Source organism: Scyliorhinus torazame, chromosome 13 (assembly GCF_047496885.1).
Source record: "Scyliorhinus torazame isolate Kashiwa2021f chromosome 13, sScyTor2.1, whole genome shotgun sequence".
Lineage (NCBI taxonomy): Eukaryota > Metazoa > Chordata > Chondrichthyes > Carcharhiniformes > Scyliorhinidae > Scyliorhinus > Scyliorhinus torazame.
The window spans coordinates 50996809-51013839 of NC_092719.1; the positions used below are offsets into that span (position 1 = coordinate 50996809).

At 44.0% G+C, this 17031-nt stretch overlaps 1 protein-coding gene across 6 annotated transcripts in view; it reads right to left on the minus strand.

The window, feature by feature from the left end:
• Positions 1-4664: 4664 nt before the first annotated feature.
• Positions 4665-17031, minus strand: part of tbc1d22a (TBC1 domain family, member 22a) — a 517208-nt gene continuing 504841 nt past the window's right edge. For 5 of the 6 annotated variants that reach the window (XM_072471465.1, XM_072471464.1, XM_072471460.1 and 2 more), the window contains one exon: positions 4665-5928. In XM_072471465.1, coding sequence (XP_072327566.1) covers positions 5720-5928 — 209 coding nt within the window. In that variant the 3' untranslated portion in view covers positions 4665-5719. The remainder of the gene's footprint in view (positions 5929-17031) is intronic. The other variant, XM_072471462.1, reaches the window with a different exon arrangement.

The window sequence follows — 17031 nt, forward strand, 5'->3', positions numbered from 1 at the left end:
AGACGAGGCAGGGATGCCCTATGTCTCCCCTCCTGTCTGAATTAATGATTGAGCCATTGGCTTCAGACAAATGAAAAAATGAAAATGAAAATCGCTTATTGTCACAAGTAGGCTTCAAATGAAGTTACTGTGAAAAGCCCCTAGTCGCCACATTCCGGCGCCTGTTCGGGGAGGCTGTTACGGGAATTGAACCGTGCTGCTGGGCTGCCTTGGGTCTGCTTTCAAAGCCAGCGATTTAGCCCTGTGCTAAACAGCCCCTGGAGAGGGATAGTTAGGGTGGAATGGAAGATGTATGCCGATGATCTTTTGTTATGTGTGAAGGATCCAATGCCCACCATGGGGAACATAGAACATAGAACATAGAACAATACAGCGCAGTACAGGCCCTTCGGCCCACGATGTTGCACCGAAACAAAAGCCATCTAACCTACACTATGCCATTATCATCCATATGTTTATCCAATAAACTTTTAAATGCCCTCAATGTTGGTGAGTTCACTACTGTAGCAGGTAGGGCATTCCACGGCCTCACTACTCTTTGCGTAAAGAACCTACCTCTGACCTCTGTCCCATATCTATTACCCCTCAGTTTAAAGTTATGTCCCCTCGTGCCAGCCATATCCATCCGCGGGAGAAGGCTCTCACTGTTCACCCTATCCAACCCCCTGATCATTTTGTATGCCTCTATTAAGTCTCCTCTTAACCTTCTTCTCTCCAACGAAAACAACCTCAAGTCCATCAGCCTTTCCTCATAAGATTTTCCCTCCATACCAGGCAACATCCTGGTAAATCTCCTCTGCACCCGCTCCAAAGCCTCCACATCCTTCCTATAATGCGGTGACCAGAACTGTACGCAATACTCCAAATGCGGCCGTACCAGAGTTCTGTACAGCAAATAATCAGGATACTGAAGAGCTTTGGGTCATTTTCCAGATACAAATTAAATCTGGAGACGAGCGAGTATTTTCCGGTCAGCACCCCATGGAATGTCTGTCTGAGGGTACTTCCTTTCCACTTGGTCAGGTCCGGTTTCCGATATCTGGGAGTTTGGTGGCTCGAGATTGGGCTCGACTCTGTAAGCGGACTTACACCAGCCTGGTGAATAAGGTCAAATCTGACCTACAAAGGTGGGACAATCTTCCTGGCAGGTAGGGTCCAGTCAATTAAGATGAACATTTTGCCAAGATTTCAGTTCCCATTTCAGCATCTTGGAGTCTTTCTTCCCAAATAATTCTTTTGGGGGGTGGAATGGTTAATATCGGCATTCATTTGGGGGGATTCGGAGGGTTGTTCTACAGAGGGATAGACTGTCGGAAGGTCTGCGCTGCCGAACCTGATATTTTATTACTGGGCTGCTGATGCAGAGAAGGTGTTGGATGGTGTGCGTACCAGGGGTCTACCTGGGTGCAGATGGAATCTGGGCCGTGCTGGGGGTCCAGTTTGGGTGTACGGGTAACGGCTTCTCTTCCGTTCGCACGGGCAAAGTACTCATCGAACCTGGTGGTGGTCTCCACTTTGAGGCAACTCTGTCGACATTGTAAACTGGGGTCAGTATCAAGGCTGGCCCCCACTTTGTGCTAACCACCTGTTCGAGCCACTGAGGTTGGATGCCACATTTATAGTGTGGAAGGGGCTGGAGAGATTGTGACCTTATCCTGGGGAGGCGGTTTGCCAGCCTGGAGGAACTGAAAGAGAAATTTTGGCTCTCGCACCCGGATTCATTTAGGTACCTTGCTTTATGAAATTTTGTTCGATGAACATTCCCGGCATTCCCAGAGGCACCACCATCCTCTTGGATAGAGAGGATCCTTTTGGGCGCAGGGTCGGAGGTGGGCAGTACATCTGGTACATATATGGGCAGGTTCTGGTGGAGAGCTCGGTCTTGGTGTAGAGCTCGGTGGAGGGGGTGAAAGCCAAGTGGGAGGAGCAGCTGGGGCCTATTTTGGAGGATAAAGTGTGGAATGAGGCCCTTTGCAGGGTGAACTCCAGATCCTCATGTGCGAGGCTGAGCTTAATCCAGCTTAAAGTTGTTTTGAGGGCGTGCCTGATCAGTGCAAGAATGAGATGTTCTTTTGCAGGTGTTGAGGGCAGGTGCGAGCACTGTTCGATGGGGCCAGCTAACCACATGCACATGTTTTGGTCCTGTCCCAACTTCTAGGTTTTTGGGACTCCTTTTTCAATACCATGTTGGTGATTCTGAACATCGACATGGAATCCTGTCCCATATTGGAGGTGTCAGACTTGCCGGCGCTGTGGCCGGGTGTGGGGGCAGATGTTTTCGCCTTTGCCTCGCTGATCGCTCGGGACGAGTCCTGCTGGGTTGGAGGTTGGTTGAGAGTTCCAGATGTTTGCTATTATGCACATTCAATTTTGGAAGGGATTAAGCACTTGCTATTTTGTGCTTTAGAATTTCACTTTTACGTTGCAAAATATAACTGGCAGTTGCTTTTATTGCAGCAGGCACATTTGTATCTGCACAGTATTTGTACTCCAGCAGATACTGAATTGAAGCACGTCACAGGCCAACCAGAACACATCAGATTCTCTTACTATTTCCAACTGCAGTATCTGAAGCACTATAAAAAACAAATACCCGTTGAAATGCTTTGAACATTTAAATTGTTTAAAAGGATGGCATGCTCCTACGACAGAATCCCAAAACCATCATGAAGGGCGGCATGGTGGCACACTGGTTAGCACTGCTGCCTCAGCATCAGGGACCTGGGTTAGATTCCGACCTTGGGCGATTGTGTGGAGTTTGCACATTTTGCCCGTCTCCGCGTGGGTATCCTCCAGATGCTCCGGTTTCCTCCCACAGTCCAAAGATGTGCAGGTTAGCTGGATTGGATACACTAAATTGTCCCGAGGCGGGATTAATGGGATAGGGTGGGGGAGGATTGGGCCTACGTTGGGGTACTCGTTCAGAGGGTCGGTGCAGGCTCAATGGGCCGAATGGCCTCCTTCTGCACTGTAGGGATGGTCCCTAGTGGGTAAATATTCCTACACTCTGTTCCTGGAATGGAAATTTCTATTTGTTACTTTCACTGTGTGACAATAAAAGCAATCACCTTAGCACAGCCTTTCAGCAAACATGTTTTCATTTAAAACAAAACTAATTTTGATTGATTAAAAATAATAAGGAGGAAATGGTCTTTAAGCACTGCTGTGTGCTTGCTCAGCATTTTAAATATATAAATCTTGGTGCTAATTTAGGCTGTGCACTTTATAAGCCTGCAAGATTTTCAAACGTATTTCAGAAACCAGCAATTACCGCATACTAAAGACACACAGCAACCTCGATAAACCATTACTTTAAATAGTGGTGGGTGCATCGGGATTACGTCAAGAAATTGGGTGAAATTTTGCTGATTTGTTGAACAAAAATATTTGGTTGACTTTTTCCATCAATTTGAAAGGGGTTTTAGAGTGGGAGGTTGCAACGATAATCAAAGGGTCTTTCTGAAGATTCGGAATTAAACACCCACAGATAAGATTTTGTGGCACCCTTAATCAATTCAGTCACTGATTTTCTTTCATGAGGTGAACCATGGGAAAGCACAAAATCACAATAGAGCTTAGGGTAAAGCACTAATAGGCCGATGAATGGCAGATGGAGTTTAATTTGGATAAATGTGAGGTGATGCATTTTGGCAGATCAAATCAGTTAATGGTAGGGATTTGGGGACAGTTACAGAACAAAGAGATTTAGGAATACAGGTTCATAGTTCCTTGAAGGTGGAGTCACAGGTGGACAGGATGGTGAAGAAGGCACTCGGCATGCTAGATTTTATTGGTCAGAATATTGAATACAGGAGTTGCGACGTCTTGTTGAAGTTGTACAGGACTTTGGCAAGACCACACATGGAATACTGTGTTCAGTTCTGCTCACCGTATTATAGGAAGGAAATTGTTAAACGAGAAAGAATGCAGAAGAGATTTACGAGGATGCTACAGGACTTGATGGTCTGAGTTATAAGGAGAGGCTGGATAGGCTGGGACTTTTTTCCTTGGAGCATAGGAGGCTTAGGGGTGAGCTTATCGATAACGTAGATAGTCGCCATCTTTTCCCAAAGGTAGAGGAGTCTTGAACTAGAGGGCATAGGTTTGAGGAGAGAGATACAAAAGAGACCAGAAGGGAAATTTCTTCACAGAGGGTGGTGAGCATCTGGAACGGGCTGCCAGAGGCAGTGGTAGAGGCGGGTATAATATTTCCCTGTAAAAAACAGTTAGACAGTTACATGGGCAGGGGTGGTTATAGAGGGATATGGGCCAACTGCAGGCAAGTGGGACTAATTTAGTGATAGCAACTGGGTGGCATGGACCAGCAGGGCCAATGGGCCTGTTTCCATACTGTGAACGTCCGTCCATCCATCAGTCCATGACTTCAATGTTGGAAAATGGAGGGAAACTGCTTGTATCCAACATTTCTGTCTAAAAAAAATCCTGTGACATTTATATGCCTCTCATGTGTAAACATAGTGAGGAAATTTGGCTCCAGTGTCAATTATTTTGGTGGATATCTAATTTCAACATTTGTTAATTGATTGCAAGTTATTCCACCAAATGTGTTGCAACATGTTTTTGTCCAATATGGAGTTTTAGAACCTACGTCAAAAGCAAATCAATTCACTTGAAAGGTTAATCCACCATTTTTAAACACAATGTTTCTTATTTTGTAATTTATTTCAGTTACAGGTCACATTTCTATTTACAATATTGTAAGTAGCATATACATAAATAGGCTGCACTGCACAATTTCTAAACTGAAGTACAAACGTTCCACTGCAAGAGGCAAATATCTGTTATTTATGACAATTGCCTCAGCAGAAGACAGATTTGTAAGTCTCTCTGAGGTGGTCCGCAAAGAAAATCGTAGTGTGAAAAAGAGTTTGTGTTACAATTCCTGTATGTGTGACAACAACAGACAGTAAGCGCTATGGTAGAATCTTTGGTATATTAGAGCATGGTAGAGTGACTAGGGACCACTACCTGGAAAGAAACAATCAGTTGGAAAACCAATTAATTTTTAATCTGATACCATGAAAAGAAATCACATAATTGATCATAAAACTTTTCATTTGAAGACAAACATTTCAGATATTTATAGCAATAGCCGACTTTAATAGAGATCATAAATAGTTCACTTATGGGTACATTTCATTTGATATCAGGCACTATTTTAACTTCTGTAAACGGCTGTAGGAAATCAGTGATTCTGTAACCATACTGCTCAAGTTAACTTATCTGAATCCAGAAAAGACAGCTATTTGGAAGGGCACAGTTGACGTCACCTCCTAAATGGGGACTTTTCCGAGAATTCTGAAAACCCAAAAGGGCTTTTTCAATTGCCTACATTGTGTGGCACAATTATATTTGCTGCGGCTTGTGCTCTGGCAGAATCTTGAGTGAACACAGTACTCCAAAGCACCGTGATTAAAAATAAGCAGAGGCAGATAAAAATAAAGCCAATCCTCAGAAGGATACTGGGAAAGCCTCCAATACCATTATGTTCAAAATATCCAATTCTTAAGCGAAGGGACTTATCCATCCCTTCACCGTAATCTTACCCATTAGCACTTGTGCAGTTTACTTAAATTTGAGCCTGGTGTAACCACTGTGGTAAATTTACATTAAATGAACTTTCGCCTTCTGTTTCCAAGTCAGCAAGATAACTCAATTATTGTATTAAGTACAACATGCCAAGTCCAAATGAACGGGGTTACTTTAAAAGTTGTGACAAAAAACTGAGATGCAGATGAAAAATTAGAGCTTTCACATTTAGACTTCTCTTATTTGGTTTCATCGTTTGTAGTGATTTGGTGCATCCGCAAATGCGTATTTTAGTCTGTAGGCCTCTGCCAGAAGAACGCTGATCTCCTCGTTTCCCCAGTGCATCGTGGGTAAATTCTGTAGCAGAATCATCAGTCCCTGCAACAGAGAATGAATAATAGAGTCATGAACCGTGAAAATCTTCCCTCGCTCTGAAATTCAGATAAGGTGTTGCAGCAGAAATGGTTTGGGAAAGCTTATAAATGGAGCTGAACAAGTGGCACTGTGAATCTCAAAATCATCAATGGGTGCAAAATGAAACAAAAGCATAATCAGAAGAATAAATCAGATGTTTAGAACTAAGAAAACTACATCCACAGATTGCAGATCAAAACAAAAACCTGAAAATATTTGAGTTTATAATGATATTTTATGAACAGTACAAATGAAAATTCAAGTGTTTATTTTGTGAACCAGAACCATTTATATTGGTGTGCTAGCCTGATTTAAACCTTCAGCACCATGTGTTTTTTTTTAAACAGAATGATCAATAAAATACCAACTAAATTCAATGTTATCATTTCCCTGTAAGTAATGTTCTTGTTCAGGAACTTTAAGTCCACATTAAGATGTTGAAAAGCATAATACTTCACTCTTTGATTCTGGTGACAAAACCAATTATGGCCAAATGCCATTCAGTCAAATATTAAACCAAGTAACAACGAATATAAACATCCCTGCTTTGCAATGATAAGAAATAATAACAGCACAAGACCATTGGGCCCATTGAGCCTGCTACATCAATGTGTTGATCCACATCTTCATAGAGAAGCCTTAATGAACAAATACTGGTCAGCAGATTTTCTGGAACAGAAAACACCCAATGTTTTCAACGCTAACTTAAATGAGAAATATTTCTATGCAGTATATGTGCTTCGGTTAGGAGTTAGACATACAATGAATTGGGACATCTCCCGGCAGCATCATAATCGGCAGTATCACAATCGGCAGTTCAGAGCGATTAACTTTTCTGAGAGTTATAATTAATATTTCAATCTATCTCAATCAAATACTCTTGTTACATAGTATTTCATAGCACAGAAATAGGCTACTTAGCTCACTTGGTCCCTGCCAGTATTTAGGCTTTGTATTAATCTCTTAACATCCTATTAATTTAGTCCTTCCAGCATAACCTTCTATTGCTTTCTTCCTCATTGTTGGGATCTGGTCCAGCATCCGTGACAATGGCTAAGATACTGGACCAGAACTGCAACTTCTTTTATTTTTAAGACTGCACAGAAAGACGGATTCGCTCCAGGAGTGATTGCATGAGAAATAGGACTTGTTATTGTTACAAACAAAACTTTATTCTAATAGAAGAAAAACCATTTTTAAACTTCAAACATAACAAGAACTTTGGGAGCCATTCTCCGATATTGAGGCCAAGTGTTCGCGCCATCGTGAACGCCGTCGCGTTTCACGACGGCGCAAACAGGGTCCGGACACGACCTAGTCTGGCCCCCACAGGGGGTCAGCACGCCGCTGGAGCGGTTCACGCCGCTCCAGCATCCTTACGCGGCACCAAATGGGCGCCGCGCCAATCCACGCATGCGCAGTTGGGGTAGCCCAATCCTGCGCCTGCGCAGTTGGGCCGTGCCATCCTGCGAATGCGCAGGGAACGTCTTAAGCACGCCGGCCCCTCACCACCATGAAGCCGGTGTTCTGGGGCCGCACGCGGAAAGAGGTAGGCCTGGGGGGGGGGGGGGGGGGGGGGGGGAAAGAGGAGAGGCCGGCCCGCTGATAGATGGGCCCCCATCGCGGGCCAGACCCCATCGGAGGCCACCCCGGTGAAGGAGCACCCTCCCCCCACCCCACAGGCCGCCCCCCCAGCGTTCCCGCAGAGTTCCCGCCGGCAGCGACCAGGGGTGGACGGTGCCGGTGGGAACCTTTCGTGTTGCACAGCCGCTCGGCCCATCCGGCCGGAGAATCGCCGCTCGCCAGTTCTCCAAGCAGCCCGGTGCGAATCGCGCGCCGCTGTTTCCGGGAGGGGTGGGAGCTTCTGGGTAACTATTGCACAGACCCACACTAATCTCCCATGGCACTGCCTCTAACCACATGGGGACTTCTTCGACCTCAACGGGACTCTCTCCCCCCCCCCCACCCCCCAACTCCCAATCCTGCAGGGGACACCACCCACCCCACGATTACCACTCTCACGGAACCCACCCCACCCCGCCCCGAAACATTCCCCCCCAATGGGAGATTCCCCCCACAGGAGACTGCACCCACCCCACTACTAGCCCAGTTACAGGATTCCTCCCCCCCCCCCCCAACTCCCTGGAGCTCCCCCAACCATTCCTCTCATGTCGTAACCTCCCCTTCCTGCCAATGATGTGATCTCCCGCTCACGCCGCAGCCAGTTTTGAAAGGGAGGGGAGGGATTATAAATATTGCCAATGACAGCAATTCCGTATTTGTACTCGACAGTGAAGAGTGGCACATGTAATCAGTAAGAAAGTGTATGTACAAACATATTCTGTCGTGAAGGATACTGTGGTGATGTGCATCAATGTAAATGCATGTAGGCTAGCTAGACACTAGAGAGCGCACCAGGGACATCTCACACACACACACTCAACCAATAGATAATTTAGATAGGACACGACCAATGGACATTCACGATACACACAGAGGTGACACGACCACAAGAGGGCATTACACTAACCCATATATAAAGGACACCACACACATGATCTGCCTCTTTCCAGTGGAGACAGTCAGTGAGTACAGACACAGGGTTGATTCAATATCACTCCCACCACGTGGATTGCAGCAACTGGTTAGTCAGTCTGGGTAGCTATAGTAGGATTAGCAGTAGTGTCGAACCCGAGTAATAGAAGTGTAAATAGTTTAATAAACGTATTGAAGTTATCACCACGTCTGAACCTTCCTTTGTCAAGTGCACCACAAGGAAGCTGCTTATGTTACACCTACAACATAACAAATCAGATACACCATCTCTCACCCCATCTACCTCATAACTGAAGATCAAACATCAAACAGGGAAGTTCTTGTTTAATCTTTCCATTTTACTTTGCAATTATGTTTGTTTGAAATTTGAGATTTTCAAAGCAAAACTCTTGACTTCGCAATGCCAGCTCAGTCAATAACATCTCTAGTTGAATTCACGGTTTCTGTAAAACTGTTAATGCAAATCAAACAAGAATGTAACCATGGCCATGTAAGAAAACAGAGGGTACCATGCCCAACATTGTGCTTCACTTGTTTGCGTGTTGCAAATCCATGTAGAAAAGAAATACATATTCTCTCGGGGACTTTTCCTTTCCTTAGAATCACGTTGTTTCCAATTCAAAAAACCAAAGAAAACACTTCAAGTCATTAATTCTGAAACAGCACCATTCTTACAAACATATAGAACATAGAACATAACAGCGCAGTACAGGCCCTTCGGCCCTCGATGTTGCGCCGACCTGTGAAACCACTCTAAAGCCCATCTACACTATTCCCTTATTGTCCATATGTCTATCCAATGACCATTTGAATGCCCTTAGTGTTGGCGAGTCCACTACTGTTGCAGGCAGGGCATTCCACGCCCTTACTTCTCTCGGAGTAAAGAACCTACCTCTGACATCTGTCTTATATCTATCTCCCCTCAATTTAAAGCTATGTCCCCTTGTGCTAGACATCACCATCCGAGGAAAAAGGCTCTCACTGTCCACCATTTCCAATCCTCTGATCATCTTGTATGCCTCAATTAAGTCACCTGTTAACCTTCTTCTCGCTAATGAAAACAGCCTCAAGTCCCTCAGCCTTTCCTCATAGGTTCTTCCCTCCATGCCAGTCAACATCCTGGTAAATCTCCTCTGCCCCCTTTCCAATGCTTCCACATCTTTCCTATAATGCGGCGGCCAGAATTGCACGCAATACTCCAAATGCGGCCGCACCAGAGTTTTGTACAGCTGCAACATGACCTCATGGCTCCGAAACTCAATCCCTCTACCAATAAAAGCTAACACACCGTACGCCTTCTTAACAAACCTCTCAACCTGAGTGGCAACTTTCAGGGATCTATGTACATGGACACCGAGATCTCTCTGCTCATCCACACTACCAAGAGTCTTACCATTAGCCCAGTACTCTGTCTTCCTGTTATTCCTTCCAGAATGAATCACCTCACACTTTTCTGCATTAAACTCCATTTGCCACCTCTCAGCCCAGTGCTGCAGCTTATATATGTCCCTCTGTAACTTGTAACACCCTTCCGCGCACTGTCCACAACTCCACCGACTTTAATGTCATCTGCAACTTTACTCACCCATGCTTCTACGCCCTACTCCAGGTCATTCATAAAAACGACAAACAGCAATGGCCCCAAAACAGATCCTTGTGGTACACCATTAGTAACTGGACTCCAGTCTGAACATTTCCCATCAAACCCCACCCTTTGTCTTCTTCCAGCTAGCCAATTTCTGATCCAAATTGCTAAATCTCCCTGAATCCCATGCTTCTGTATTTTCTGCAGTAGCCTACCGTGGGGAACCTTATCAAACGCTTTACTGAAATCATATACACCACATCAACTACTTTACCCTCATCCACCTGTTTGGTCACCTTCTCAAAGAACTCAATAAGGTTTGTGAGGCACGACCTACCCTTCACAAAACCGTGTTGACTATCTCTAATCAAATTATTCCTTTCCAGATGATTATACACCCTATCTCTTATAAACGTTTCCAAGATTTTGCCCACAACAAAAGTAAGGCTCACTGGTCTGTAGTTACCGGGGTTGTCCCCACTCCCCTTCTTTAAAGCAAGGATTAGCTTACTTTCCTGCCCTGCAAAAGTGCCATTGCAAATGTATTTGCATTGTCCTTTATGGCCTTGTTGCAAAGTGTTTGAAAAGCTTTTTTATTGCTCCATGAGATCATGGCAAAATTGGCTTTAGATGCAGCTGCAGAGCCTTTAGAATTAGGTGTGAATATTTGGTCACTGTGTGATGTATCCACATAGCTGTAGTGTCTGCGGTCACACTTTTGTACGGTCTTCCGAACCTCACAAAAAAGGTATTTCTCTCATTGTTTCAAAGGTGTTTGGTACGAGGAAAATATTCTCGTAACACATGGATCTGATGGGTATGATCTCAGCACAAGTCTGCAACCAGTTTTCCCTGATGTGCTTTGCTCCAAAAGATCATTCACTTGAAATATAAGGATGTCGGAGTTTTTTTGCACATTGGCTGTGTCCAGTAAGGTCTGTTGATGCTGTGCAGACAGCAAAACAATGAACATACATGTCTTCATTGACAATTGTTGAAGACGAAGAGACAAAACAGGTGAAAGCTCTCAGAGGTAGTCTAGCACAATCTTCACATCCCACAAAGTGGTTTGAGGTAATACACATCGCTCACAAAGCGAGTGACCAGTGGATGTGAGCCCACATTGCCACCCCCCCCCCCCCCTCCTACCCTGCCTCCATTGGCAACAGAATAAAGGAAGTCGGACTTTTCTGTATTGATGGCACTGTAGTCCGGTCTGTGAAATAATGGGAGTTAGATGTTTGCAGTGAATTAATTTTTTGGCGATTGAAAAAAAAAACACCCATTCTTGATATAAGTAGTGTACTGCTTCCTGTTTGATGGCTTCCAGGCAGACAGGATGATTTCTGCTGTAAGGTCCTTCTCTTGTCTGTTTATCCTGAACCAGCACGACATATGGTTAAGATGCTCGTAAAGCAGGCAGCATACTTTTGAAGTAGCATGAGAAATTAAATGTTTAATTGTTGGGAGTATCGCTGGTTCTTGCACTGGTAAATTCAACAAGCTTCCGAACAATGACTATGTCAGCCATCTCAGTGCTATCATAAAACCATCAGCTTCCCCCCTGTGAATTTTCTATGAGCACTTATCAAGCAAATGCAGAGAAAAAAATGGCATTGCAAAGTGATTAAAAGGGCATATTTTGCCATAGCATCTGGATCTGGTGGCCAGGAAACATACTTTTCTCCCTATACATTTAAATGTGGTGGAAAAAAGATCAGCATCTCATTCCGCATACAACTTACAGAGCTGAAGAAAAACCATCCCGTTGAGCTTCCATTACACCAGACAAATGTTTTGTACTGATCCAAAGTGTCTTTAGATATGCACCATTTCCAGAAAATCTTGGCAAGTTCATTACATGCCTGTGATTTTGTTCCCACCATATAATTCATAACAACACAACTGCAGTGGCATATACTTGCATAGTGTAACAATCCCAGCTAATGTTTCTACTGGACAAGTCAGATCTCAGAGTGAAATCTCGCTTCACAGAAGCTAACTGCTGTTTTTTTTTAGGAAACCATGGAGGTTACTTACTGAACAAATTCGCAGGAGTCTGCCGATAAATTTTTAACAAATATAAAATATTTATTCAACAAGAAAAATGAACTATATTACACCAGACAAAAAAGTTGAAAAGATCTTGATAAAAACACAAGGAAATGATTAAAATATTCATGATTCCTTCACCCCAGCTATATCTTTACAGATACAAGCAAATTCCGAAAGATAAAATAATTTACCATAACTGTCTTATCCTCTAATGTTCCGGGTCAGTATATAGTACATGTGAATCAACTGGCGAACTGTGGACAGACACACCACACTCCAAAGAATGACAGATGCGACCAAAACAGATTTCTCATCAATCCAATCGGATGCTTGTTGCAATGTGAGCCACCCAGTCTCACTGAAACTCCGTCTCTCACGAGGGTTTAAAATCTTCACATTTGAAACTTGCCTCGGAATTCTCCCCCTCTACACATCGGTCTTACTTGGATGGTTTCAAACAGGATTCACCTCCACAGTTTCAATCTGGCCTTCTGAGATTCCTTTCTCCTGGATCTCCATGTACACTCAAGCTTCACCTTCCAAGCACAATTACAGATCTTCACCCTAACACCACTGCCTCAAAAGGGTACATTTGTCCTCATGACACAAAGCATGGAAGCACCACCCTTTGGATGCCCTCTTGGGTCTTCGAGCCTCCTCTCGAGTTCACTTTACTTCAAATCTGCTCCCTGCAGCTCTCTCCCTTTAATTTGGAGTCAGTTGCTCTGCTCCTTCCCCTCGACTTTAACAGTAACTATTTCTGATCTCCATCCATGTCCTTTACCTAGGAATATCTTATGGAATTTACTTCTGTCCCACTCCCTGGTTTGGGATCTCTCCCTGCTCCCCTCTCCATATCTTGCTCTCTGGGAAATCTTCTTTGCAATGGTGCACCTCTTCAGATCCCCTGGCATGCTGTTTCACTCTTTTTCTTCCACGCACATACATAGGGCTGGTTCCTGGCCTGAAGATGCAAAAATGAATGAACTGCACAATTGTGGCCCTTGCCCAGCAGGCGCAAACGCAGAAGTCCCAAGGTCCATCAGATACTGTAGTTCCCGAACCACGGCTTAAACTCGAGTCTTTTCTTTAATTTGTTTCACCGCAATAGCAATATGTACATGATTGTTATGTGTATAGAAAACTCTGTACGGCAAAGAAAGCAACCTTCAATTCTAAATAATTAATTTCTGCTCGTGCTGTCTCTTCAGTATTTCATTGTTCTCCAATGTGCGCAACACACAGGATGCACCCCATCCTAATCCTGAGGCATCACTTGTGTTGTGTATTGTTGTCCCCCTATCAACGTTATTAACTGCGGTTAACATATTGTCAACCCACTACACAAGTTCATTGCGAGCTGCAAGAGAAAATCATTTTTCTGCCAAAATGCCCTTTTGTTTTCTTTCAAACCCTGTTGTTGTTTCCTTTCAAGCTCTCTGTAATCCAATGGCCCATATTGTACACCAGGGAAAGCAGCTACTAATTTGCCAATGACAGATGAAGCAAATTATATTACTGGTGAATGTGAGGCCAACAAACATCTGCTGAGACAACATATTTTGCCTGATTTTGCTTCAATGAGGCTGCTTCTATTGTGGGGGAGTTCAGCATGAATAATAGAAAGGTAATTTTGTCTACTGGGCCAAGGATGGATTTGTCTGGGTGTATGACAAAACCAATGCTAAAAACCTTTTTGCACAATTTCTCTGACTGCATCCAGTGCTCCTTGCTTTGTTTTCGTAACAAGTAAGGTATCATTTACATATGCCACGACAGTGTGACCATTGCTCTTCAGTTGCAAATGGTGGTTTCAACGACTTGTGAACACAAGGTCCTGAGTTCAGCCCAGTTGGTAATGCTCTGAACTACCTTGGTACCCCTTTCCATCTGAACTTTAGGTATTTTCTGTATAGTCTTGCACTTGGGACACTATACAATGCATCTTTGAGGTCTATTGAGGCCATAAAAACAGGCCTTGTTGAGGAATTGTACGGCAACATCTAAAGTGTCCATTTTAAAATTGAGGTATTTTAAATGTTTGCTCAGATTTGATAGATCTAGAATCACATTCACCATCTTTTTTCATTCAAGCAAAAATATTTCAAAGTCTCCATGCTCAGGCACAGGGTGGGATTTTCCTTGTGCCCGTGGTGTGTTTTGCAGCGGTGGGAGCAGCCTGCCATTAGCCAGTGACGGGACATTCTGGTCCCGCCACTGTCAATGGAGTTTCCCGTTGTACGCACCCCTGCCGCCAGGGAAGCCGCAGCTGGGATTCGCCGTTGACCAGATCGGAAGGTCCTGCTGGTGGGAACGGCCAACTACATTCAGCCATAGTCTTTTCAATTACACCTTTATGTCCAAGTAAAAACTTCCTCATCAACAGCTTTAATTTCCTCAATGTTCAACTTGTATGGCTGAGGTATAAAAACTTGCTTGGCTGGGTTATTGAATTCAAACTCACATCCCGAGACAATGTTTATAATTGTTTGCTCCGATGTAATACCTTTCCAAGCATCTTTATGGCTGTGCAATTGGTTTCCAATATTCTCATTTTTAGTCGAGACATGAAAATAATGCTGTACACTTTTTGCTTACATGAGATGCATTAGTAAAGGCTGTTGAGCATGAAAGGTTTCCTAATTTGGCCTTAGCTGGCGTCTGTCTGACAGCTCATGAATAGTGGGTAGTTCCTCACACTTGTGCCCTGGGAGTCTTTGACCCAATCCATTCCTGTTCAGCTGATACTGTGGATAGTTGAAACGATCCTTGAATTCTAAATGAGGCTGAGGTCATTTTCCCTTGGATGGCAACCATCTGCATCTTGCTTTTCTGATGAGGAAACGAGCTGCTTGCATTGCCTGAGATGTGGGTTGTAGCGTGCTCAAAACTGGTTGTGAATTCCCAACACACCTGCTGTCTTTTGTTCATCATCTATATCGCCCAGTCTTATGGAGATCATCTCCAAACAGCCACTGTGTTGGCTTTAAACTCGCTTTGCACAGATGTGTGCATCTTGAATTTAAATTAATTTAATTAAAATTGAGGAGGGATAGATATAGGACAAGATGTCAGAGGTAGGTTCTTTACTCAGAGTAGTAGGGGCGTGGAATGCCTTGCCTGCAACAGTAGTCAACTCGCCAACATTAAGGGCATTTAAATGGTCATTGGATGAACATATGGATGATAACGGAATAGCGTAGATGGGCTTGAGATTGGTTTCACAGGTTGGCTCAACATCGAGGGCCGTAGGGCCTGTACTGCACTGTAATGTTCTATTGAGTTGAGATAAGGTTCTATGAGTCCCTATTAGTTCTATTAGTTCTTTCTTGAGCTGAGTCAGCTCAAAGCTGGCAGAGCAATAACATCATGTTCAGTTTCACTAAGGCTGCCATCACTTGTAGATTTCAAGAAGAGCCCCTTCACAAGAGGTCTTAGGCACTTCAGGCACTACATGTCCAAACTGTGGACCGAGTGATTCAAGTTTTCCCAAATCAAGGGGCTGTCAAATTGCAATTACCTAGCTTAAGGTATTTCTGGCATGTTTCTAACATGTACTTCGCCTCAAGAGAACTTGTTAGAAGAAACTTTGCACTTCCTGCACTCTACCTCCTCAGAAAATCTGGATGCAAAACCAACCGATTGGTTTCCCATGAGTGGATCACCTTTGACCAGAGCAGTACTGGGATAGCCAGAACAGTCTTGGGTGGTTTATCAGAATCTGGATTTGGAACTACTGTTACATTTGATGAATATGTTTATATCATACCCAATCAGTGCTCCCTTGTTCCTGTTCAGCATAAGCATCATAGCTGATTAAGTCCAAGTATTGCTCACTATCAGCCAAGTCTTCATACAGATCTGCTCAAGTGCGGTGACCTTTTTCCTGTCTGATATGACCAATTAACTCCACTTTCCCTCCCAGTGGTGCTGCCATTACTGCACTGTTATTGGCACACACAACTTATTTTCAACTGCTTGCTTCCTGCCATTGTGGCTCCAGGAACATCGCTTCCAAATGTTCCATGCGAGGGTCAGTGGTCGCTTTCTGTCTGACAGACTTCTTGGGTCCAGCAACTTTGGATTTAGCTTCCCTGACCGACTCCACACAGCTAGCTGCAGTGGTCTTATTCATTGGGGGATTGCGCTTCCCACTGCCTGCTGACTTATCGTCTGGCCCTACAGGCTTGATCTTACTCTGAGCCTTAAAAACATCACTAGAATATTTGGTGTCTGATTTTCGATTATTTGCCATTATCCTTCCTCAGAAGGAAATGTCTTCAAAAATTTCCCCAAAAAACATTTTGCCCAATTACTTCGATATAAATCCCCTCACATCCTCGTCCTCAGCCTGATTAATGCTTTGCAACATGGATGATGAACAGGCTATGCATACACAAACGGGATGTCATTATTTTGAAGGAACACGGTTACAAAATAAAGTGCAATTTCGATACGTCTCTCCCTCTTTTATTTTAAATCAAACTTCTAAAATCTTCATGATAGAGATGGCTCTGCTGAGGTGAGAAACTAATACATTAACAAGAACTTCATACTCCCAGAACGCCTTGATCCACTGCAATTCGCATCGACCGCAACCGGTCCACAGGAGATGGCATCTCCCTGGCCCTACACTCATTCCTAGAGCATCTCGACAACAAGGACTCCTACATTAGACTCCTATGTATTGGCTACAGATCTGCCTTCAACACCATAATCCCAGCCAAGCTCATATCAAAGCTCCAAAACCTAGGACTTGGCTCCCCACTCTGCAACTGGATCCTCGACTTTCTGATCCACAGACCACAATCAGTAAGAATAAACAACAACACCTCCTCTACAATAGACCTCAATACCGGGACCCCGCAAGG